This window comes from Alosa sapidissima, chromosome 10 (genome assembly GCF_018492685.1).
Source record: "Alosa sapidissima isolate fAloSap1 chromosome 10, fAloSap1.pri, whole genome shotgun sequence".
In the NCBI taxonomy this organism is placed as follows: domain Eukaryota; kingdom Metazoa; phylum Chordata; class Actinopteri; order Clupeiformes; family Clupeidae; genus Alosa; species Alosa sapidissima.
Genome location: NC_055966.1, coordinates 37,019,353 through 37,041,012, shown reverse-complemented (window position 1 = coordinate 37,041,012; position 21,660 = coordinate 37,019,353). Strand labels below are relative to the sequence as shown.

The 21,660-nt window shown below is 39.7% G+C and overlaps 3 protein-coding genes across 11 annotated transcripts; 2 read left to right on the top strand and 1 right to left on the bottom strand.

Moving 5' to 3' along the window:
- Nucleotides 1–3,012: 3,012 nt before the first annotated feature.
- On the bottom strand, nucleotides 3,013–6,434 carry LOC121721296 (neurofilament light polypeptide-like). Of its 5 annotated transcripts, XM_042108110.1 has the most exons (6): nucleotides 6,356–6,428; nucleotides 6,079–6,229; nucleotides 5,889–5,922; nucleotides 5,329–5,468; nucleotides 4,572–5,073; nucleotides 3,013–4,532 (listed from the first exon to the last, which is right to left on the bottom strand). In XM_042108110.1, the coding sequence occupies exons 1-6, from the start codon at nucleotides 6,420–6,422 to the stop codon at nucleotides 3,204–3,206; spliced, it is 2,223 nt and encodes a 740-aa protein (XP_041964044.1). In that variant the 5' UTR covers nucleotides 6,423–6,428; the 3' UTR covers nucleotides 3,013–3,203. The 5 variants fall into 5 exon arrangements, with proteins under 5 accessions (XP_041964044.1, XP_041964047.1, XP_041964043.1 ...); XM_042108113.1 differs by having other exon boundaries at nucleotides 3,013–5,073; nucleotides 5,329–5,514; nucleotides 6,356–6,434; XM_042108109.1 differs by having other exon boundaries at nucleotides 3,013–5,073.
- A 513-nt stretch (nucleotides 6,435–6,947) lies between these two features.
- Nucleotides 6,948–18,621, top strand: LOC121721311. 5 transcript variants are annotated; one of them, XM_042108154.1, is made up of 10 exons: nucleotides 6,948–7,142; nucleotides 11,081–11,380; nucleotides 11,615–11,834; nucleotides 15,725–16,011; nucleotides 16,245–16,282; nucleotides 16,430–16,462; nucleotides 16,509–16,656; nucleotides 17,795–17,841; nucleotides 17,946–18,079; nucleotides 18,253–18,621. In XM_042108154.1, the coding sequence occupies exons 2-9, from the start codon at nucleotides 11,161–11,163 to the stop codon at nucleotides 18,075–18,077; spliced, it is 1,125 nt and encodes a 374-aa protein (XP_041964088.1). In that variant the 5' UTR covers nucleotides 6,948–7,142; nucleotides 11,081–11,160; the 3' UTR covers nucleotides 18,078–18,079; nucleotides 18,253–18,621. The 5 variants fall into 5 exon arrangements, with proteins under 5 accessions (XP_041964088.1, XP_041964085.1, XP_041964084.1 ...); XM_042108151.1 differs by lacking the exon at nucleotides 6,948–7,142 and adding an exon at nucleotides 10,583–10,894 and having other exon boundaries at nucleotides 18,256–18,621; XM_042108150.1 differs by lacking the exon at nucleotides 6,948–7,142 and adding an exon at nucleotides 10,585–10,894.
- LOC121721323 lies at nucleotides 7,749–9,857 on the top strand. Its single transcript, XM_042108185.1, has 4 exons — nucleotides 7,749–8,595; nucleotides 8,709–9,029; nucleotides 9,118–9,414; nucleotides 9,555–9,857. Exons 1-4 carry the CDS (start codon nucleotides 8,511–8,513, stop codon nucleotides 9,680–9,682), a joined length of 831 nt encoding a protein of 276 aa, XP_041964119.1. The 5' UTR covers nucleotides 7,749–8,510; the 3' UTR covers nucleotides 9,683–9,857.
- Nucleotides 18,622–21,660: the final 3,039 nt, after the last annotated feature.

Genomic DNA, 21,660 nt, shown 5'->3' with positions numbered 1-21,660 from the left:
TTTAAAAATTAATTCCCCATGATATCGATGTGCTGTGGAAGCTGGATACCGTGTGTGTGTGTGTGTTAATATTTTACAAACATTTTGTAATAAGACAGTCTGACAGTACTTTCTTCAAGACAAAGTGAACGTAATAATCTAATCACACTATCAGACGGGTGGGTACGAAGCTTTCAAGCGCTGAAAACGAGAGGATGTCTCAAGCCTTTACAGGGGGTGTCATAATCTTGGGTTCATAGCCTACACCAGACAGAGAGAACGGCCAAGAGTAAGGTAGCGCTCGCCATGAATTCAATTCTCTGTTTTTCCACGTTAATTTTCACCATCAGTGAGTAGCCTATACACCCGATCTGGAGTTTGATAATGAGAATTGCAGAGTGCAAACATAATCCTACTAAAGATTATTTGTCTCTTTAAAAGTTCTGTTTGTTCATTATTTTGTTAAATTTATAGTCAAATGAATAACATAGTGCTTTCACTCCATGGATGCAAATAAACATGTGTTATTTATTTTTACCAAACAAGCCTTGATATTTATGTTGCATGAGCGACAGAGTACTTTAAATATCAGTTAACCGTGAGACCCTGCAGAGAAATCAGATTGGGGAAAAAAACATAATGTAGTCTGTGTTTGAAACATAACAGAATTATACAACAGAATGTGTTAGTAGCCTGTGTGGGTGACCACAGCAAATGAGACTGTGGGTGAGAAAATGACCACAATGAAAACAGGTTTCTTGTGCACAAAACAATGAAAACATATCTCACGGGTTTCTAGTGCACAAAACAATGTCAACACCCCCTGTGATAGCTTAATGGTCTGTTTGTTCTCTCTCTGTTATAGTCAACCCACTCCCACCCACCTTGGTGAACCTGCACACTGAAGGCGATAAAGACGTGTCTAACCATGCATAGGCCATCTTCACCATAACCAGCTGTCCTCACCATACTAATGCACTCCATTCAACCTGCATGTTCTTCTCAAGTCAAACATCAACCTGCACATTCTTTTCCTCTTTTCAAGTCAAACATTATATCTCATCAAGTTGCACAAACTTGCATGTTTGTGCATTGCACCTTTGCAAATGCCACGGGCAAGTAAAACACCACAAGATGTCACTCGGTGACCACCAGTGCTCATGTGTCTCCATCTCAGGAAAGAGTCGTCAGTATATGCTTTGCACTTATAGTTTGTCTTCATATGTCTGTGTATTTATTTATGTATTTTTTACACAAAAATACTAACAGCTCCATCTCCATTTGGGTAAATGTGAATACAAGATTATTAGCCTGGCTATCACCTCACTGATTCTCAAAAGATAATTAATCTAGGAATACCTCATTCATCTCTGATTTCCAAGGGGTGTTACCAGCAGTGATATTAAACTTAAACGGGTACATTAAACTTTTACCAAATATTTCTGGAAATGCAAAGGTTCCAAATACAGATGTTTAATCAATTCCAAAGAAGATTCAAGTCCATGTGATCTGGGCTAATAGCACCACATGAGCGCAGACATCGGTTGTGTTGCACAGCACTCCTAACCTTACTCCCATATACTCTCCTGTCCGTGCCGTCCTATAAAGCCGACCCCTGCTGGATAACAGGGTTTCTGGTACATGGGTTTTCACTCCCATACTCTCCTGTCCGTGCCGTCCTATAAAGCCACCCCCTGCTGGACAAGAGGGTTTCTGGTACATGGGTTTTCACTCCCATACTCTCCTGTCCGTGCCATCCTATAAAGCCACCCCCTGCTGGACAAGAGGGTTTCTGGTACATGGGTTTTCACTCCCATACTCTCCTGTCCGTGCCATCCTATAAAGCCACCCCCTGCTGGACAAGAGGGTTTCTGGTACATGGGTTTTCACTCCCATACTCTCCTGTCCGTGCCATCCTATAAAGCCACCCCTGCTGGACAAGAGGGTTTCTGGTACATGGGTTTTCACTCCCATACTCTCCTGTCCGTGCCATCCTATAAAGCCAACCCCTGCTGGACAAGAGGGTTTCTGGTACATGGGTTTTCACTCCCATACTCTCCTGTCCGTGCCATCCTATAAAGCCAACCCTGCTGGACAAGAGGGTTTCTGGTACATGGGTTTTCACTCCCATACTCTCCTGTCCGTGCCATCCTATAAAGCCACCCCCTGCTGGACAAGAGGGTTTCTGGTACATGGGTTTTCACTCCCATACTCTCCTGTCCGTGCCATCCTATAAAGCCAACCCCTGCTGGACAACAGGGTTTCTGGTACATGGGTTTTCACTCCCATACTCTCCTGCCCGTGCCATCCTATAAAGCCAACCCCTGCTGGATAACAGGGTTTCTGGTACATGGGTTTTCACTCCCATACTCTCCTGTCCGTGCCATCCTATAAAGCCAACCCCTGCTGGATAACAGGGTTTCTGGTACATGGGTTTTCAGTGATTTTGGGAGGTGCTGTGAATTGAACAACTGCCAGACAGATCTGTAACTCAAATTCAAATGTGATCGTAGATTCATCTGTGTACATTCTCCTTCAGTATTTAATTACAAACACCTACCTACCTATCACAGTGTTATTTTTATTTAAACTTTAACATGAATTAATTGTGTGCATGTCTACAAAACAATGCACTCAAATCATGTGTTGTCCTCATTAGTTTCATCAGTCAACCTCTACAGCAGGCCATGTTTCAGTAATCTGGTGTGCAAGCAGGTGACCCACTGATGCACACGTCAGTAAGCTGTTGATGAATTTGTGTTCTTTCAATAGCAGTAATGGGACTATAGTCTGCAAATATACGGTAGCTATTGAGGTCAATAGCTACCGTATATTTGCAGACTATAGTCCCATTACTTTCAAATAACGTTTTTTTAAATACTATGTCCACCATTACCTTTAATCTATCAAGACCAATCTAAAGCAAAACCACTGTCTCCACTTCCCAGAATGAAAAAGTAGTGGCATACGCCAGCGCAACCAACATACTAAACATATTAAGTTTCAAAACTTGCAAAAATTCAAATTCATGACTTCTGAATTAAACTTATTTCTTTATCATTTTAAAATATTCCAGCACCATCTTCATCATCCATGTGAACTTCAATGTGTTTCAAATATATAGCTTGGCCACATTTGTATTAGTCAGAATGAAAACAAGTCTTTCACATAGTCCTGAGTCAAAGGTTCGCTGGAGTTTAAGACCATGGGCAGCCTTCAGGGCGCTAAGAGTCAGACTGTGTATGGTCTACTGAAGTTTCTCTGTCCATAATCAAGATAATATCAGACACATGTGATTCAGCCATGTTACACAATGTTGAAGTTCCTGCCTCGGTCCCGTCTTCAGCCTTGACCTGATCATTGGATTTTATGCAACACAGTAATTCTTCATGACACTGAGTGGTTTTAACAGCATCATGTTCTAGATAAGCTTTTCTCCCAGGTGCACTGTCTACTAAAGTTTCTGTAGAACTCTCTCTCTGCATGATCCCAATAATATCAGAATTGTGTGATTCCGAGGTGTTGTGCAATGTTGAAGTTTCTGTCTCTGTCACGTTTGTCATGTCTTCAGCCCTGACCTGTTCGTCTGCTTGTACGCAGCACAGTAACTTGTGCAAATAATCTCTTGTTGCATTTATGTCTATAGGTGGCAGGCGTCGGGCATGCTGTGGTGCCCTTAAAGCTGGTGTTGTTTGTTCAGGATGGTGGTTGGTTTTACTGAGGTCAAGTTCTAAGTCTGCTTTTCTCCCAGGTGTCTTCTGTTCTGAGATGGAACCTCTTTTTGACCTACTCCAAGAAACCTCTGGAACAGTTTTCATTTGGTTTTCCTTTGACTTCACACGTGAGAGTGGCACTCCATCGTTTGATGATTTGAAGTGGAAATCTTCTTCATTTCTCTCATCCTCCACACTTGTCTCCTCCTCCTCCTCCTCTTCTTCTTCCTCCTCCTCCACACTTGTCTCCTCCTCCTCTTCTTCCTCCTCCTCTTCCTCCTCTTCTTCTTCCTCCTCCTCTTCCTCCTCCTCCTCCTCCCCACTCGTCCCACCAGAGCTCTCTGTATCATATGCCAGGGTGCCATCGCTAGACTGGGAGTCACTGCCCTGTTTACTGGTCTTCTTGCCCCATAGGAAGTGCTTCACCTTGCTGTGTACACCGTGGTAAATGTCCTGAGCTGTGCCAGTGGGGTCATCCCTGTCCTCTCTAGACCTCAAGGATCCAACTGAGTGTGGCAATTTGGCCAGGCTTCTCACTATTGTCCTCACAATGTCAGTGGCCGCAGAAGAGACGTGACCCAAACGTGCCTCCCCAGATATGGACTCGGACTGTCTGAGGACCTCACTGACCTTCTGCTGAGCCGCGATCTGGAACTGCGGACTCAAGATGTTCTGGTCAGCAGCCCTCGAAGCCCAGGCGGAGGGTAAACACACATCTTTCGGCACCCACTGAAAGGCCGGGGACTTGCCAGCGGAGGCCAGCTCTTTGAGCTGGGTCATGACGTTGTCCACAAAATGGCCGGTCAAGAGCGACACCTCCTCTTCTCTCTCTCTAGCAGCCTTGAGGCGTTCTTCCTCCTCTTCTTTCTCTCTAGCAGCCTTGAGGCGTTCTTCCTCCTCTTCTTTCTCTCTAGCAGCCTTGAGGCGTTCTTCCTCCAGCTCAGCAGACTTGTAAGCATCACAAATCTGACTTATCACTTCATTTGTGCACGCTGTGGTGACCTCTTCCTCCTTGGATGAGGTCACATCCTCCTCTACAGCAGTGCTGGCTGCTGCTGCAGCCTCAGGTTGCTGACCGCCACTCTCCAAGGCGTACTCATCAGACGAGCTTTTGACTTCAGAGTCCAGCTGAGCATCTTCACCTGATGGGCAGCTGGCTTTGGTCATTCGAGCAAAAAAATCAGAAGAGTCCAGTCTCGCCGTGAGTACGTTCAAAGTCTCCTCTTCCAGTTGGAGGAAAAGCGCACTCCAACCTTCAGAGATGGCAGAGGATGAATCTTTCCCTGAAACGCTGCTATCCAAGGCTGCTGACAGGGCTAGTTTGACCTCTTGCACAATTTCTGTGATGACAACATTCCCCTGAGGTGATTCCGGTGGAGACCTGAGTAATTCAAATGAAATAAATCAGTAGAAATCAATCAAAACAGAATGGAACATATTGTATTCAATAATGTAATATATTGACCTTAAAATCATAAAATCATATAATGTCTAAATGCAGCTCATAAGCCTGGCACAAGTAGTAGCAATAATGATAATAAACTTAAGTTAATATTTATTTTATGACTTTCATAAATCCACGGTTGTTTTACATAGAACACACACAGAAAAAATAAGATCTGAAAAACATATATACACAGTAACAGAAGGTTGTGCTGCAGCTCTTGCACTTGATGTTTTTTCATGGGAGTTCACCAGTTTGCTCCTCTTGTAGGTGGAATCCGTCAACTGCTGCACAATCCCCACGCAAATCATAGCAAACTCCTTTCTGGTGATCTAATTTGAACACAAAGTAAGACACCAGCAGGTATTTTGGAATACACTGCAAAAAGTGTATGATACTAAATAAATAACCAGAAACAGAAGTGTGTATAGACACGTGTTCACCTTGCACCTCATTCATTCATTCTCTTACAGAGGTATAGTTTCTATGTTTATGGTTTTGTTATGAAAACTCATTATTTTATTGTTGGTATTTTCAATTTGTCACTTGATGCTGTTGGCATACTATATTATGCTTAATGTAAACTTTTCAACTTCATTCAAAACTTTTTTTTTTTTTTATTCATTTATTTTTTTAAACTAGTGTTCATACTGTAGACTAGTGGCCTCTGCTGAATGCATAGCCAGAGAAATGAAAACTGAGACAGTACAGTAGCTAGACCTACTAAAGACTATACCATATTTGACACTCACATTATCCAAGTCTTTTGTCAAAGTTTGCCATTGCCTGAAAAAAAAAAAATCAGGCTATGACATGAATCGATTGTCAGGGTAAGGTCGGTAGCCTAAATGATCAGATATGAAAAGCATAGGTTAAGAGGCTATGTGATAAGGCCACTGATGAACTTTGGCTCACTAGGAGGAAAACTTAGCCTAGGCCTACTTGTTGCTGAGGTTTTCAATGATGGCGATGACTTCTTCACAGGTCTTCTTATCAAGATTCACAATTCTTCGGTTCTGAGGAGGGTGTGTAGGCCTAGCAATGTTATGGCGACCGCGGCCAGAAATATTTCTCAAAGCCATTTCTGGAAGATCTGAACGTCAAAATAACATTATATTAGATAGAAAGCTAGTGCTACATCAGGCAGTTGTAGGCCTGTGTTTTATCTTGACTAATTTATTTTGTTATTTCTACAACTTCTTCCCCTCAATTAACTTACAGCATAGGCTAACAAATGTGTGGATAGGCCTATGTCTCAGATCAACCGACTGATCGACGAAAACCATGGAAACGCTCTGTTAAGTGGAATGCGATGCATCAGTGTTCGTTTTGAATCATCACTCTATTTATCAGGCAGGGCAGAGCCATAACTCTAGTTACTCTAAACCATAATAGAGCTAGTAATCAAAGATCTTTGGCTATATGGCTCTGAGGCAGGGATTACGCAACCTGCGCTCTAGAATCCGAGGTTCTGTGAGACCGCGGACGGCAGGTTTTTTTAAAGCCACCCTTAAAATATCATTTTTTTGACCTTGATATAACGTTTCCAAAACCATTTTGATAACCTGATGACATCGTGACGAACAGCACTTCTGCCATTGTCTGACAGGGCCTAGCCTACTCTACTCACCGCCCCTCTGTAGGCGATTACCAATCTAGCAATTATTGCAAATTTCTAGTTTCGGACAGGAAATTGCTTCGAGATCTTTCTTTACAGACTGATGTCGGTCCATTCCCTCTATATTGTGTCGGTGTTAGGCAAATCTTTATTGCAAAAGACGCATTGCCTATTTAACTTAAGTCGTTTATTATTGCGCTTCTCAACCTCAACTTGTTAAGCGTAGGCCTACCTTGCCCATTATTTTTTGCTTCACACATCTCTACACTGTGTAGACAATCCATAGCCTAGGGCTAGGCTACTAAGTTAGACCAAAGCCCGTTTACGTCCTATTAGACATTCTCTGGTTGGACGCAAGCGTCTAGAACAACTGAAGTGCGGTGAAAGGGTGAGCTATTTCTCATATGGACCGACTGCCCCCTAGTGGACAAGTCAGCGTTAAAGTTTATTTATGTCAGACATGTCTTTTGAATTTATGTAGGCCTATTGAAACCTAAGCCTACGCATGACACCCTATGTCAAGTAGGCCTACCCTATAGGCTGCATAACATTATGATTATGGTATTTAGCAGACGCTTTTGCCCAAAGCGACATACAAATAACAACAATACAATAGTTAAAACAGTAAACAATTTAAAACGTTGGTGAGACTACACTAAGGAGAACAGCAATAATAAACAACAATGTCAATTCAATCAATAGCCTAATGAAAATAAATAAATAAATAGGCCTACTATAATATACAAACCATAACGCATAAGAAACGCTTAATAAACTAAGTGCATATTGAACAGATATGCCTAGACCCCTCTTGAAAGACCCAAAACTATTACAGGAACGAAGAGCACTGGGCGACTCATTCCACCAACAAGGAAACACTGAGGAAAAGAGTCTTGGATTTGACATGTTTTAGGCTAAAAAGCCAAATAATATCACATACACTAACACGGGAGTCGGAACGGATGTAAATTAAGCTACATTTTAAGGCCAATTGTATACAAGTGGCCTTAAAATGTAGCTTAATTTACGTCCCGTGTTAGCGTATGTGATAGGCCTATTATTTGAGCTGGATCATGACATTAGGCTAAACAGGTGATATGTTCTCTCATTAGTTTGAAATCTGGGATTGGCCACCTGTTTGCTCCTTCCCCAGCTGTTTTTAGCATCTATTAATTTTAAAAAGGAAGGAGGGGAAAATAGGCTATCCATTTTTGTCATATACATTGCTCTAAGGAACATCAGGGACGCCGGCAGGAATGAATGTTGTGGTAGGGCCCACGCACAACCATACAGAATTGTGGGAATCACGATATGGACATATAGAAATCCAGATAAAACATTATTTAGCCTAATCTCAATTAGGCTATGCCATTTTGTCATAGGATAAACTAAATTAATTAAACACGAAAATGAATGTTAGCCTATGACCACCTGTCATTGCAGCAAGAGAGGAGATCTTTGCTTCCAGATGTTTTTCTCCTGCTTTTAGTCAAATGAGCGCATGTTTTAGTAATAGGGAGGCATGATTTAATAAAAGGAGCGTTAAATTGTGTATCTTATGGGGAGCGCATCATTTAGTAGGCTAGACTACAATAAGCGCATTATAATACTATGAGTGTAGGCCTACTATTTAATAGATAAGCTCCCGGACTTGACGCTCAAAAACAATGATAAGGCTCTAAACTTTGGCGTCTCTCGACGCGCGTCAGACTTCTGCCCCCTTAAAATATGAGTGAGAGAAAGAGAGCGCGCATGAATGTGTCGGTGTGGCTATGCATGTTCATTTGAGAACATGCTCTCAGTGGATACGCTCATCATTTTAATTATAAGCACCGCCAGTGGTAAGTGAATTTGATATAAACTAATAGGTTATGCGGTATTTTCGTATTATGCCTTTGCAGGGAACCTGTATTTTGTATGAAATAATAATAATAGTGTTTGTCTACTCCTACAGTGTTTGCTGTTGGGTGGCACAATCCTTCCCCAATCATTTTTGGGCGGATAGGACATAACGTGACACTTAATACTCATGTTAAAGCCTCTGGGAGCTCGACGTTCACCTGGTACCGACAGAAACTCAGTGGAGAAATTGAAATGATTCATTCTGCTTCGTGTGAGAACAAATTACATTACACGGTGGGCATGTCAGACGGTATAGGATTTATGACGATCTACAACACACTTGTGACAGATTCCGGGAGTTATTTCGCAGTATCTAGGGCGAGAAAGACCAAGGCTTTTTTAGGCACTTCATACGTGAACTTAGCTGTCACAGGTATGGTGGTTTTAAATAAAAGACTTTCAGATGCATGAACATTGTAATCGTCAAATGGCTTAATATTTCCGTCGCATGTCTTTTTCAGATCACACTCCGCTTATTCGTCTGTTCTATGGGTCCGGAATCGCCAAGACGCACGTTTTCCAGTGTGAGATAGTGGGAGCGCGCGCTGACTGGAGTAACCCTTACTGGGAAATAACAGAAAATGGACATGTGAGAAAAATGAAAGGAGTTGGAAGTGGAGGAATAGATGCGGACGGTCGCTTCACACGATGGTCTGTGGTTACATTGAGCTCAGACAAGTCGTTCTCTTTGACCTGTCTTTCTAGCCACAATCACACTACAAACATGATCAAAACCGGTACAATTGACATGTCCAAAGGTCAGTTTTATGAAATACCCCCTACTAAATTTCCCTTAGAATAAATTAATAGCATCCACGTTTTTGTTTTTGGTGTGAAACCCTTGCATTTGGTGCATTTTGGAAATGTTTCATACAAATATTTCTCCTGGTTTCCACAGGTGCGTCTGTGTGCGTTTTCACCTACTTTCTGATCACACTGGCTTGTGTTCTGATTCTGCTCACAATGGTGCTGACTGTGCTTTCGGCCTGGAGGATCCGCCAACGTAGGCTTGAAAGAGATGGTTAAAAGGCAGCCTTTCGGCAACTTTCACCTTAATATAGGCCATATTATTGTTGTTGTTTTTATTATATTATCATTATTATTGTTGTTGTTGTTATTAATGTTGTTTATTTACCTTATATCCAGGCCTATCGAAAATGTAGCCTAACACTGATTGCTGAAAATAAATACGATTTCTTCATTAAGCAGATGTTGTCTGTCTCTGCCCCTATAGTACCTCAACACGTCATGATTTTTTTCTTATCACACCATCAACGTTTCCGGTTGCAGACTGTCCTAGTTCTCCAAACTGTAGGCTACCGCTAAAAATGAGCATCATAATCTTATTCATCATTAGAAAACGTAGGCTATGAACAAGTGGAGTAGGCCTAGCTTTCAATGTGTTTCAATAAAAACGTAGTCCCATACAAAAATCACAAAGGATAATTTTGTATTGATCATTTCTAAACAAATCATAGCAATAGGCTACATAAACTGAAATAAAGAATATAGTAATGTGCATGTGTTTGGGAACAATATTTCAGGACCCCAAACTTGCATAAAGACCTTAAACTGTAAAGAGAAGCATTTCCATATTTTAACTCAACAAACCTTGCACCATAGAGGCTTGTGCATATTGATGGGGGGGTTTTGTCTGTTATAAACCAATCAACTTTTATTCAATTCCCATGCCACAATCGTTTGACTAATTTAGGAATACCCATAACAGTTGGCTTCAGGCTGGATGGTTTGTGAAAAACATCTTCACCTTTTAGTTTAGCAGCACGTTGTCTTGACATCACCTTCAACTGAAATTAATGTTTTATCTGTTTCTTAAATGATTGCTTAATATAAAAGTAAGCCATAGAACATTGTGTAGAATGCGTCTAAAATTAGGATCACTTGTAAAACAGCAAACGCTGCATGTTACATCATAAGATGACTATAGAGCACATAGTGGCCTATATTGTGGTCAAACAGTGATTCGGTCCTAAAGGAGCCCTTGCACGTTTTGTGGTCTACGCCGTATTTACCGAAACAGATTTTGCTGACAAGGAGGTTAGATTAGTGTTGTTCCATAAAGGAAAGGAGGTCATAAAGGCATGCGCAGGAACACAACCTCACAAACTTTTATGTGGGTCGGTCATTGCACTCGGCCTGCATGTTCAGCAATGTTCGTATTTTGTTGTGCCACGATGTATTGGTTTCCCCTTGTTTTACTTTATGTTTTACTTGTATGTAAGTAGGCTAAATGTAAAATACCTCTGTGACACGCTACCTCTATGGCTAGGCTACAGCACAGCCTACAAAACTGCCTGTTAGTTTTATGAATCAGTTTTGTGCATCTCAGATATTCATTTGTCATTTTGTCAGCTGTATTCTAACCTGGTTGTGCTTCTATTTCCTTTTTCTCTTTCTTTGCAGATGTCAACCCACAGATCTTTTCTGAGCTTGGCGACAATGTCTCCATCTCGTGCCGGTACTCGGTCAAAAACCAGTGCCTAATGAATTGTTGGGCGAGAGTCACAATGAACGGTTCTCTGGAAACCGTTCACACAGAAAGCGAGAAACGCAGTCGTTTTTCTCAAAGTCATTCTCAGGACCCAGCCATAGTTGAATTGAATATATTTCAGACTGAAATGGTTGATGCCGGCCGTTACTACTGTGGAATGTGGCACGCCGGCTATTTCCAATTTGTTGGCGAGGGAACATCGCTGCTTGTAGGTAAATTTCGTGTTCTCACCCCGACCATTCAGATTACTTTCGCAAAAGTAGGCAAGGCTACCATCTAGCCTACGAGTGGAAAGTAATTCGCGGTTCCGTTTATTATTATTATTAGTAGTAGTAGTAGTATTATACTACTACTACTACTACTACTACTACTACTAATAATAATAATAATAATAATAATAATAATAATAATAATAATGTGTTATTATTACTACTGTTATTTTGCAGAGGAGAAGGTCTGGACCAACAGAAGCCAGGTTATTTTGCTGAGTGATAGCGCTGTACTGGAGCATCCGTTGCGCAGAAGCGAGCCTTTGACGCAGGTGGAGCTGCGCTGCCTGGTCACTGGTGTCAGCTCTCCAGAGATCAATATTGTCTGGCGATCCTCTGGCGGAGCAGAGGTGACTGGGCGTAGGGCTGCGTGGGAGTCCACAGGCTCGAAAGAAGTGTAAGTTTTAGTGCTGCAAAAATACTGTTTATGTTTATGGATAATGTTAGGATGAATGCGCATATATGCCATAGCCTACATGCTAATTAAATGCAAATTTGTAAATGTAGGAAACGTGTAAAACCAGTTACAGCTAATGTAGGCTACAAATTTAGACCACAACGTTCATATTTTAGAAGTGAGTGTAAAAGGCTATATGTGCCTGACACAATGTACCCATATTTTCAGCATTCGTCCATTTAATGTTACAATTTGTAAATAATTTGCTTTAGGCCTATAATAAAAGACATGAACCTCCGGCCAATTGTCGATAAATTCCACCCACGCTATAGAGCACTGTGAAAGCACATCGACTGTAGCATTAGTTCGTAACTCACCCTCTGCTTTCTGATCTTACACATCACACTTCACCAAGATGGTGACCATTTCAGTAGATTTACTCACTAACATTGTTGTGGAAACACAATAAGCATGGAAACTAAATGCACACTTCCTGCAACTGCATTAGCCTACTTGAAATAATTTACTCCTCTAGTAAGTCGTCACATGAAATAAAACAATAAAACATTGAGACCATTCAACAAAGCACACTGGGTAATAACAAATTCAACACATGAACTTGTTGCTATGGACTCGTCTCTAGGCTTCCTCAGTCATTGTAAAGCTGCCGAAGCTGAACATTATCCAAAACTCAATTTCTCAGACGAGCGTCAATTTGGGAGCTTGCTACACTCCTTCCTTCTCAAATGACTTGAAAAGGCCGTTTGCACAATTTCACAAATAATCACAGGGACCGAAAAAGACCTAACATGCTAACTTTTTCCGGGTTTAGGCCTATCATTTTAACTTTTCCCCGCTGTCTTGCCGTTTTAATATTTTCCCGTAGAATATCCCATATTACTGTAATACTCTCATAACATTAGTCCTGCATTCTGGCCTGTCTCTGTGTTGTCCTGTTGTTTTCATTCATTGTATTCAAATCATCGTTTTGCTTGCTTGAATGCGAACTCAGAGTGATGTTAACCTACAGTAGGCCTATTTAAGTTAACGACGTGGTTGTGTTGAGAGCACGATTCATTGGCGCTTGCAGTGTTCGGTGGTAGGCTATGTCTACGTGCGCACCTGCCAGGCTAAGAGCCAAAGAAATCCCCCTGTATATTCACTCCAAGTTGGCCTACCATAACTTACCAACTCTAGCCTACACTGTAGACCATAAACTGGCTATTTATATGACCAATGTATTTGTATTCTGTATTCTGCTTTATGAAGCAGAATTACGCACTGCTACTTGGAACGTAACACATTTTTGTTGGCAGGAGAGAGAATGACAGCGATTAACAAATTGCACTTGTTGCTGGTTACCAATAAATAGGGCCTACTACTGTATATATTTTTTTGCAAACAACAAAAACAGAAAGGATGGAGACAGCAAAGCTAGAGATGGGCAGGAACAAGGTCAATTGGTAGAAATGCTTGTCAAAACGTTAGGAGCTGGATATGTGGATGAATGAAGCACAAGTATGTTTTATAAGCATGCACACTGTTCAAAGTTAGGCTAGGCTACACGGTAAACTACAAGTAAACCAAAGTTAGCTTTTTTAGGGCTGGATAAAGTTGACCAAATGGATATAGGCTGTTAGGCGTGAATAAAGTAGACTACTTTGTTGCTCCAACCCTTCCAACTTTAATGGGGACGGATGTTGACATTTTCCGTATTTTGTGTGAGAAACCCGGGAAATCTCCCTTATTTTCATTGTTCAATGTTGACAGAGCTATGGAACGAAAGAGAACGTTATATGGCGACAGAAATCAACAATCAAACAAGCCACTTTGATTTTTTGCTGTTTTCATTAATACAAAAGATGGGTGACCCCCCCCTCCTAGACAAAAAAAAGTTAGGTGACCCTCCCCTCAACAAAGAATAAAAAGACATGACCCTCCCCTATTTTCCTCCGGTGACCCCGTTTATAAATAACGAACGGTCCCTAAATTAAAATACTGGATTCTCTGACAACAATCAAAGTCAATCAACACTGTTGCCAACACAGCCTAATACATTATCATTGCACTGAACTGCCTGCACTATATTCATATTTCAATCTAAATCTCAGTCTGTACTGATATTGTACTATTCCTACCCTCTATCTTGCCTGTGCCTGAGGTGTCCACGCCCATGGCAACCTTGACAGGACAACAAGGAGGCGGACATCCCCACACTCTTAAAACAAATCTGTTGTCGCTATCTGGACACAGAAATGTGTTAAAAAAATGCAAGTTGTGTTATTTTCAACACTTATTGTGTAGCCAATAAAAAAAGGAAACAACACAGACTGTGTTGTCCCTATCTGGACACAGAGATGTGTTAAAACAACACAAGTGTTGTTTTCGACACATTCGATAATTTCGATTTATAAGTGCATTTATTGCAAATGTACATACTGTATTTAAACTTAATACATATCCATATTCTACTGCCCTTCATTCTATTCTTACTGTTCTGTTTTTATTATTTTCTGTTTTTTATTTCTTATTCTTATATGTTAAGGGAGTGTTGTACTTTGAGAGGAAAGAATAACCAGAGTCAAATTCCTGGTTTGTTTACGCAAAGCGGAGCAGCTGCTTTTTTACATTTGTATTATTTATTTATTTTATTATTTGTTCATTTTGTTTGTTGTCTGTCTTGGTACGCTGGCGACTATGCCGCTCCGTCCGGCATCTTTTGTCTTTTGTTATGTGTCAGTGTTTTGTATGTGGAGCACTTTGGGTTGCATGTTAAATGCGCTATACAAATAATGACTAGACTTGACTTTTCCATTATCCACCAAAGCTATGGAACACCCAGTCTCTGTACATCAAACAGGCAAATTCTGTAAACATCTTTAAAGAAGACTTGAAATCATACTTGTACATTCTCTTCACCTCTTCACATTATGTTACATGTGTGAATTAATATGTGAATTCTCATTTTTAGCTAATTCTGAATCTCTGATGTTTTATTAATTGTTTTGTTTGTTTGTACTATTATTTTTTTCTCTATTGTGTTGAATGCTCCAAATGTAAAGCAATTCGAGCTGCATTCTGTGTATGAAAGGAGCTATACAAATAAATATTCTTATTATTAGTCAAGTCAAGTCAGGTTTATTTATATAGCGCATTTCATACACAGAGGTCATTCAATGTCCTTTACATAAACAAAACCAAACAATAATAACAAATAAAAAGCATAGAAAGGCAATATAGTCAAAGAATAGTTAAAAGGTAAAGATCATAATAAAAAGAAAACCTAAAACACAAGGTAAAATAATTTAAAAATAAAGGATAATTAGTAAGCAAAAAACAAAGGCAAAAGTAGTAAAAAAAAGTAATAAAAGATAAAGTAGAATAATTATCAAGGCAGATTCAGAATTTGTAACTCGGCACAGTTAGCAGAGCACAGTTATTATTATAATTGTTATTAGTAATTTATCTAAACAAATCAGGTGTTGTATAGTGATATTTATTGAAGAGTCTACAAGTTAAACTATCGAGGGTTTAAAGTTCATTTTCATTTCCCATCATCATATTTCTGGACATTAAGTAGGTCTTAAGGAAGGACTATGTTGCGGTTTGATTTTGTTTTTGATTAGTGGAAATATTTCTTTTCCAATATTCCTATACACAGACACACACACACACACACACACACAAATACCAGGTGCATTCACATGTAGGCTACTACAAAAGCAAAAAAGGCGAGACTGTCATGTTGGATAGCACAACTAATTCTAATTGAACTAATTCAATAATCAATGAATCACTGTGTGCCCTAAATGAATTACTGCAGGTCATATTGCATAAGGGGGCTTAACAACTGAACTCTTCATCATTATGTGCATCTGCTTCCAAAACAGGTTCAGTGTGACAAGCAAGCTAAGGATCAATATCACCACCAGCAAAAACACCAACTACATTGCACCAGACGTCTTAGAGGAATGGTGGTGTGAGGTGCAGGTGGGACTCCATGTCGTAGAGAGGAGCCACATCACCTCACTAGACCTGCTGAGCGATCACCTGACGGCAGGTCCTGTGGAGTGGTGCCAACTGGTCATTTACTCAGCTGGGGCTCTTAGCGTAGTGTGTGTGTGCGCCGTCAGTTTACTCATCAGCTACTGGGTGCTTCACCTGCGCAAAAGTGCAGGTAGTCACATGCCTCTCAATGTTGTTTCATTCACAGACATTATTGAGCTGTGATTATAAGAGGAAGTGTATGTAGCACGGTGTACATATGTGTACATGAATTTCCCCTGGGGATCAATAAAGTATCTATCTATCTATCTATCTATCTATCTATCTATCTATCTATCTACATGTATGTCGTGTCCCAGTGGCACAGATTGAGAGAATAATGGGCACATCACCTCTCTGTTTCAGATTCTTCTTCAGACATCAACAGCACAGCTACAGCACAAGTAAGTACTTCTGCAAGCATACTGTGTGTTTCTGTGAGTGTGTGTGTAAGACCAAGGGATAGAGAGAGAGCAAGAAAGAGTGTGTGTGTGCATGCGTCTTTGTTTGAGTGTCTGACTATTTGTCCATTTGCTTTTGTGTGCTTGTAGTTTTGCTGCAGCATGTGCCAGTCTGTGTCATGTAACAGTCAAGGTTGCAACCTCAAGCCTGACTACACTTTCATCCTGACAGGCTGATGCTCAGCAAGCTTTGACATATTTCCACCTGGACTTCACCCAGATGAGGAGAGCAGAGGGAACACCAGGAAGAAACCAGCAGAAATGGCAGCACAAAGAAATGACCACAGTGACATACAGCTGTGTCCAGAGTGTTAAGAGTATGTCGTCTTTATCTAACGTATAGCTGTGTCCAGAGTGTTAAGAGTATGTCGTCTTTATCTAACGTATAGCTGTGTCCAGAGTGTTAAGAGTATGTCGTCTTTATCTAACGTATAGCTGTGTTAAGAGTATGTCGTCTTTATCTAACGTATAGCTGTGTCCAGAGTGTTAAGAGTATGTCGTCTTTATCTAACGTATAGCTGTGTCCAGAGTGTTAAGAGTATGTCGTCTTTATCTAACGTATAGCTGTGTTAAGAGTATGTCGTCTGGCCACGCTAACGTATAGCGGTGTTAAGAGTATGTCGTCTGGCCACGCTAACGTATAGCTATGTTAAGAGTATGTCGTCTTTATCTAACGTATAGCTGTGTTAAGAGTATGTCATCTGGCCACACTAATGTATAGCTGTGTTAAGAGTATGTCGTCTTTATCTAACGTATAGCTGTGTTAAGAGTATGTCATCTGGCCACACTAACGTATAGCTGTGTTAAGAGTATGTCGTCTTTATCTAACGTATAGCTGTGTTAAGAGTATGTCATCTGGCCACACTAACGTATAGCTGTGTTAAGAGTATGTTGTCTGGCCACGCTAACGTATAGCTGTGTTAAGAGTATGTTGTCTGGCCACGCTAACGTATAGCTGTGTTAAGAGTATGTCGTCTTTATCTAACGTATAGCTGTGTTAAGAGTATGTCATCTGGCCACACTAACGTATAGCTGTGTTAAGAGTATGTCATCTGGCCACACTAACGTATAGCTGTGTTAAGAGTATGTCGTCTTTATCTAACGTATAGCTGTGTTAAGAGTATGTCGTCTTTATCTAACGTATGTCGTCTTTATCTAACGTATAGCTGTGTTAAGAGTATGTCGTCTGGCCACACTAACGTATAGCTGTGTTAAGAGTATGTCATCTGGCCACACTAACGTATAGCTGTGTTAAGAGTATGTCGTCTTTATCTAACGTATAGCTGTGTTAAGAGTATGTCATCTTTATCTAAAGGACTCTATAATAAGAACCTCCATCACCAAATCCACTAATGTGACGTCAACTGATCAGAAGAATTAATGTTTTATTTTTAGCAGAAACAAAGTGTACACAATTGCGCTAAAATAACAGACTAAAATCACCTCTGTTTTTAGCTTCAGCCGCTTCAACTACCAGACGTGCTACTTCACCAAATATACAGGTGGGGTCCCTCTTCTAGACAACTACTCTACATGTTATAGTTGAATGATTTTTTTATTTGTTCTTCTTTCAAATCCATTCCACCATTCATGCATTTGTTTGCAGGCCAAGTCCTCAGATGTGACATATGCCTACATTGATAATGAGCAAACATTAAGAAACGCAAGGCGACTGAGTGACCAACCAACTCGCATACGTGAGGCAGAGACAACTTATCATACAATTAAACGTCCTTAAAGGTATGGTCCGTTATTTTCATCCAGTTCACATTTGTGTCCATTTTCATCAGGCACACCAGGTTCTAGTTCTGTCTTTTTGTTAAAAAAAAGAAGAAAAAAACTATTTTTGTACACTGTGCTGGGTCTTTAAATGAATAAGCTCAAAATGCTGTGTTCTCCCTCTTCTTATACAGCAGGTGTGCTTCCAAATGCAACACTGTTGGAATCAGCATGCAACAGGAAATATTAAAAAGAAAACTAAAGTTTTGGAGTGTGACCTTTTTTGATCTTTAAATGATGAATAACACATTTAGGAGGAGCACACACTGGTGTGTAACAGTGTAACTGTTGGAGAATATTAATATTAACTCTAATATTAACAAAGTTTTGCTGGAATTACAGTATGAATGAATCTTTGAATGACAGAGATGTCAGTAAACCAACATATTGTTCACCTTGCATGTATATATTTATTTTTTTCTAAGCATCTTGGTTAAATTTGTGTATGTCAAATATATAAAAATATAAAATTATTGCTTCTTATTTTGCCATATTAAAGTTGATTGTCTTTGGGACCTTAATATCTGTCATTCCACTGCATCTATACAGGTTTAAAATAGTGTCAAATGACAAATAACTCTTTCTTCTACAAATGGCTCACATTCCATATCAATGGCATTTAATCATGGATATTACAAATATCTCACTTAAATTGTTGATATTTCCATTCAACCCAGTGTATCTCTTGCTCTGTCCTATGTTGTCTTGTACTGCCCCCTAATGGCGTGGCTGTAGCCTAATTGTGCCTATATATGCCATGAAAGGCTTAGCATATCAATTTGACAAACTATGTGACTATGACTAATCAAGATGTAATCATTACCATAAGGTTGTTAAAGTATAAAAATTATACTTTAATCTTTTATTTAAACTTTAGCGTAATAATTGTCCCTGTTATCTTCTTACTTTTGCTTTTTTTCTACTTCTTATTTTCCTTAATTTTTTAAGCTATTGCTATTATTAGAAGTAATAGTAGTAGTAGTAGATAGCCTCATAGAAGTAGAAGTAGTACAGTAGTACTACTAGTAGTATTTACCTTTAGTACTGACTTATAATTATTTTAAAATGTTTTTGATTTACTGTCTTTTTGTCATGTTTCTGTATATTATGGTGCAGTCTTGTCTTTTTTTGTTGTGTTCTTTACAGCTCTTTGGTGCTATATAAATAAATGTAGATGAACAAACTCCCAAGTTTGGTGATGAGAAGCCAACAAAGAGCTTACTGTGAGACTCAGTCAGTGGAGCTGTCTAATCCAAGCAGACACAGCACGCACACATAAACACACATACACGCACACATAAACACACACACACACACACACACACTCACAAGCAGACACACACACACCATTACCCCCACACACCCACTCACAAGTGGGCACACACACATACAGGCAAGAAGACACATATACACACACACACACACACACCCAGAGAGAGAAGCACACATATACACAAAAGGAAATGCACACATGGACACATTCATTTACATACACAAAAGTTGCAAGAGTAGGGGATGGAATACTGTAGGAGATGGAGACAAATTGACAAGCGTGATTTATTTTTGGAGAGAATGTGCAGGACTGAGCGGCGGTCATATTTTGTACCACTTTGCGGTTCATCTAGTTTGACATTGATTAATATAGCTTCCCCTATTCTGCACTCTACACATTTTCAGATAAAAAGACTAGTCCTAAAAAAGACTAAAAGTATGAGAGTGAGAGAGGTTTGTGTGTTTGACCATAGAAATGAGCTTACATTTGACCTTGTGGTTAGAGAAGTGACACAGTTACAAACCATGGAAACATTTGGTTTCATTTAGGCTACACAGTAGCCTAGCAGATGCCTTGACAGTTTTTTTTTTACTGGTGTAAGCTTCTTTGGACAAAAGCTTCTGCTAAAAAACCCAAACATAAACAAAACCCTGATGTGATAAAAATACTTTTCAAAAGATGTAGGCAGGGATGGGCAGTATTTCTAATACATGTATTTAAAATACGTATTTTAAATACAAAATACTATTGAGATAATGAAAATGCCTTTGTATTTTGTATCAAAATACTTCAGTTTTGTTTATTTTTGTATTTTCAAAATACTGTAAAATACTTTCTGTGAAACACTGTGATGACATCTATCTAACTATCTATAAAGCACAACATCTTTGTCTCTGTCTGTCTGTGGTACCTTTGCAAGCCCCTCTGCTTCAGTAGAGAGTTTATTTTCCTTTGCTGGACTGACTTTAAATTTGTCTATGTTCTCTGACCTGTGAAATATTACCTCAAACAAGGACATTTCCAATTTTGCACATTTTAAATAAGAAATTATTGATAATGTCATAATAATTGGCTTCTAATTGGCTTAACTGATTGGATGGTATTAATGTGACAACCTGATTTTTTATTTTTACTTTTTTTTATTTACATTGATTGAGGTTGTGCACAAACCAGTTTCAGGTGTATACAAAATTATTCATCTGTGATGAAATGCTACCTAGCTTAAATTTCTAAATAAGTCATCCATTTGGATTGTTTGTCTTTGAATTATTGTCACTGATTCATAGTGGGCAATCTATTACGCCAACTGGCTGGGAAGTGCAACAGTTGTGGAGTCGGCATTCCTGTTGCTGTAAAACAGTCCATCTCTAAACTCAAACAGTAGACTAACAGTCAATAAAAGTGAACTGTCAGAGCAGATACTAAAAGCCATGCCGAGTGTCCTGTTCGCTCTTAAACTTTCCATCACATTTGGTGCCTCTGCCTAGCCACATAGCCTGGCTAACGCCAGATCTCATCTCATTGAGTTTGGGTCTGGGAACTACACATTCATTTTCTCGTATTTGAGACGTGGTTTACGAATGCTCAGAGCCATTTATTGGGTGCTACGAATGTCTATCAAATGCGTCTGTACGTAGCTCATAACCGCTTCAGTGTGTCATCATCGTCTTGCTGTCCCCCCTCCGTTCTGTGATTGGTTCCTTCGTTGAGGTGAAAATTGGTTCCATGGAATCCATCGAATCGTAAATGTGTACTTTGAAGAACATTTCGAGCGATCACATAGCCTACGTTCAATGTTGCAATATTATCAGAAGGTCCTATGTGCAATTGGCTTTTGAGCAGGATCTTACAAGAACATTTCAAAATGAATGGAAAGACACAGTGATGATGAGATTTTGCACTCAGCTGTAGCCTAGGCTTGATAGTGGGGAGTCTGTTATAGCCTATTTGCTTGTATTGTAGCCTATGCAACTATTCTATTTAACGCTGTGTGCTAGTCAATTAAACAATATGACCACTATGTCCTTGCACTATTTTCCCCCATGATCATATTGTTTCAGTTATCCAAAAGGCTCGAAGGATGCTCTTTATTATATGGCAATTTTGGAAAAATAACTAATAAAAGTGAGGTGAGGTGCCAGGAATAGACAAAAAAGGCTTTTAGAGAAAAGTATTTTGTCGTATTTTGAAAATACAAAAATACTGAATTTTTTTTTGATACATTTTTTGGCTGCTGTATTTTGTAGTTTATTTTGATAAATTTTTAAGG

What these genes read in the sequence shown, in the direction of transcription:
- LOC121721296 (XM_042108109.1), bottom strand. Translation starts at nt 6,422, where the DNA reads ATGGTTTTCGTCGATCAGTCGGTTGATCTGAGACATAGGCCTATCCAC. An exon ending in ATTGAAAACCTCAGCAACAA is followed by an intron (nt 5,923 to 6,078) that starts GTAGGCCTAGGC and finishes TTTTTTTTTCAG; the next exon opens with GCAATGGCAAACTTTGACAA. An exon ending in TGACAAAAGACTTGGATAAT is followed by an intron (nt 5,469 to 5,888) that starts GTGAGTGTCAAA and finishes TGTTCAAATTAG; the next exon opens with ATCACCAGAAAGGAGTTTGC.
- LOC121721323 (XM_042108185.1), top strand. Translation starts at nt 8,511, where the DNA reads ATGTGTCGGTGTGGCTATGCATGTTCATTTGAGAACATGCTCTCAGTG. An exon ending in CGTGAACTTAGCTGTCACAG is followed by an intron (nt 9,030 to 9,117) that starts GTATGGTGGTTT and finishes TGTCTTTTTCAG; the next exon opens with ATCACACTCCGCTTATTCGT. An exon ending in TACAATTGACATGTCCAAAG is followed by an intron (nt 9,415 to 9,554) that starts GTCAGTTTTATG and finishes TGGTTTCCACAG; the next exon opens with GTGCGTCTGTGTGCGTTTTC.
- LOC121721311 (XM_042108151.1), top strand. Translation starts at nt 10,759, where the DNA reads ATGCGCAGGAACACAACCTCACAAACTTTTATGTGGGTCGGTCATTGC. An exon ending in TCCACAGGCTCGAAAGAAGT is followed by an intron (nt 11,835 to 15,724) that starts GTAAGTTTTAGT and finishes CTTCCAAAACAG; the next exon opens with GTTCAGTGTGACAAGCAAGC. An exon ending in CTACTTCACCAAATATACAG is followed by an intron (nt 17,842 to 17,945) that starts GTGGGGTCCCTC and finishes ATTTGTTTGCAG; the next exon opens with GCCAAGTCCTCAGATGTGAC.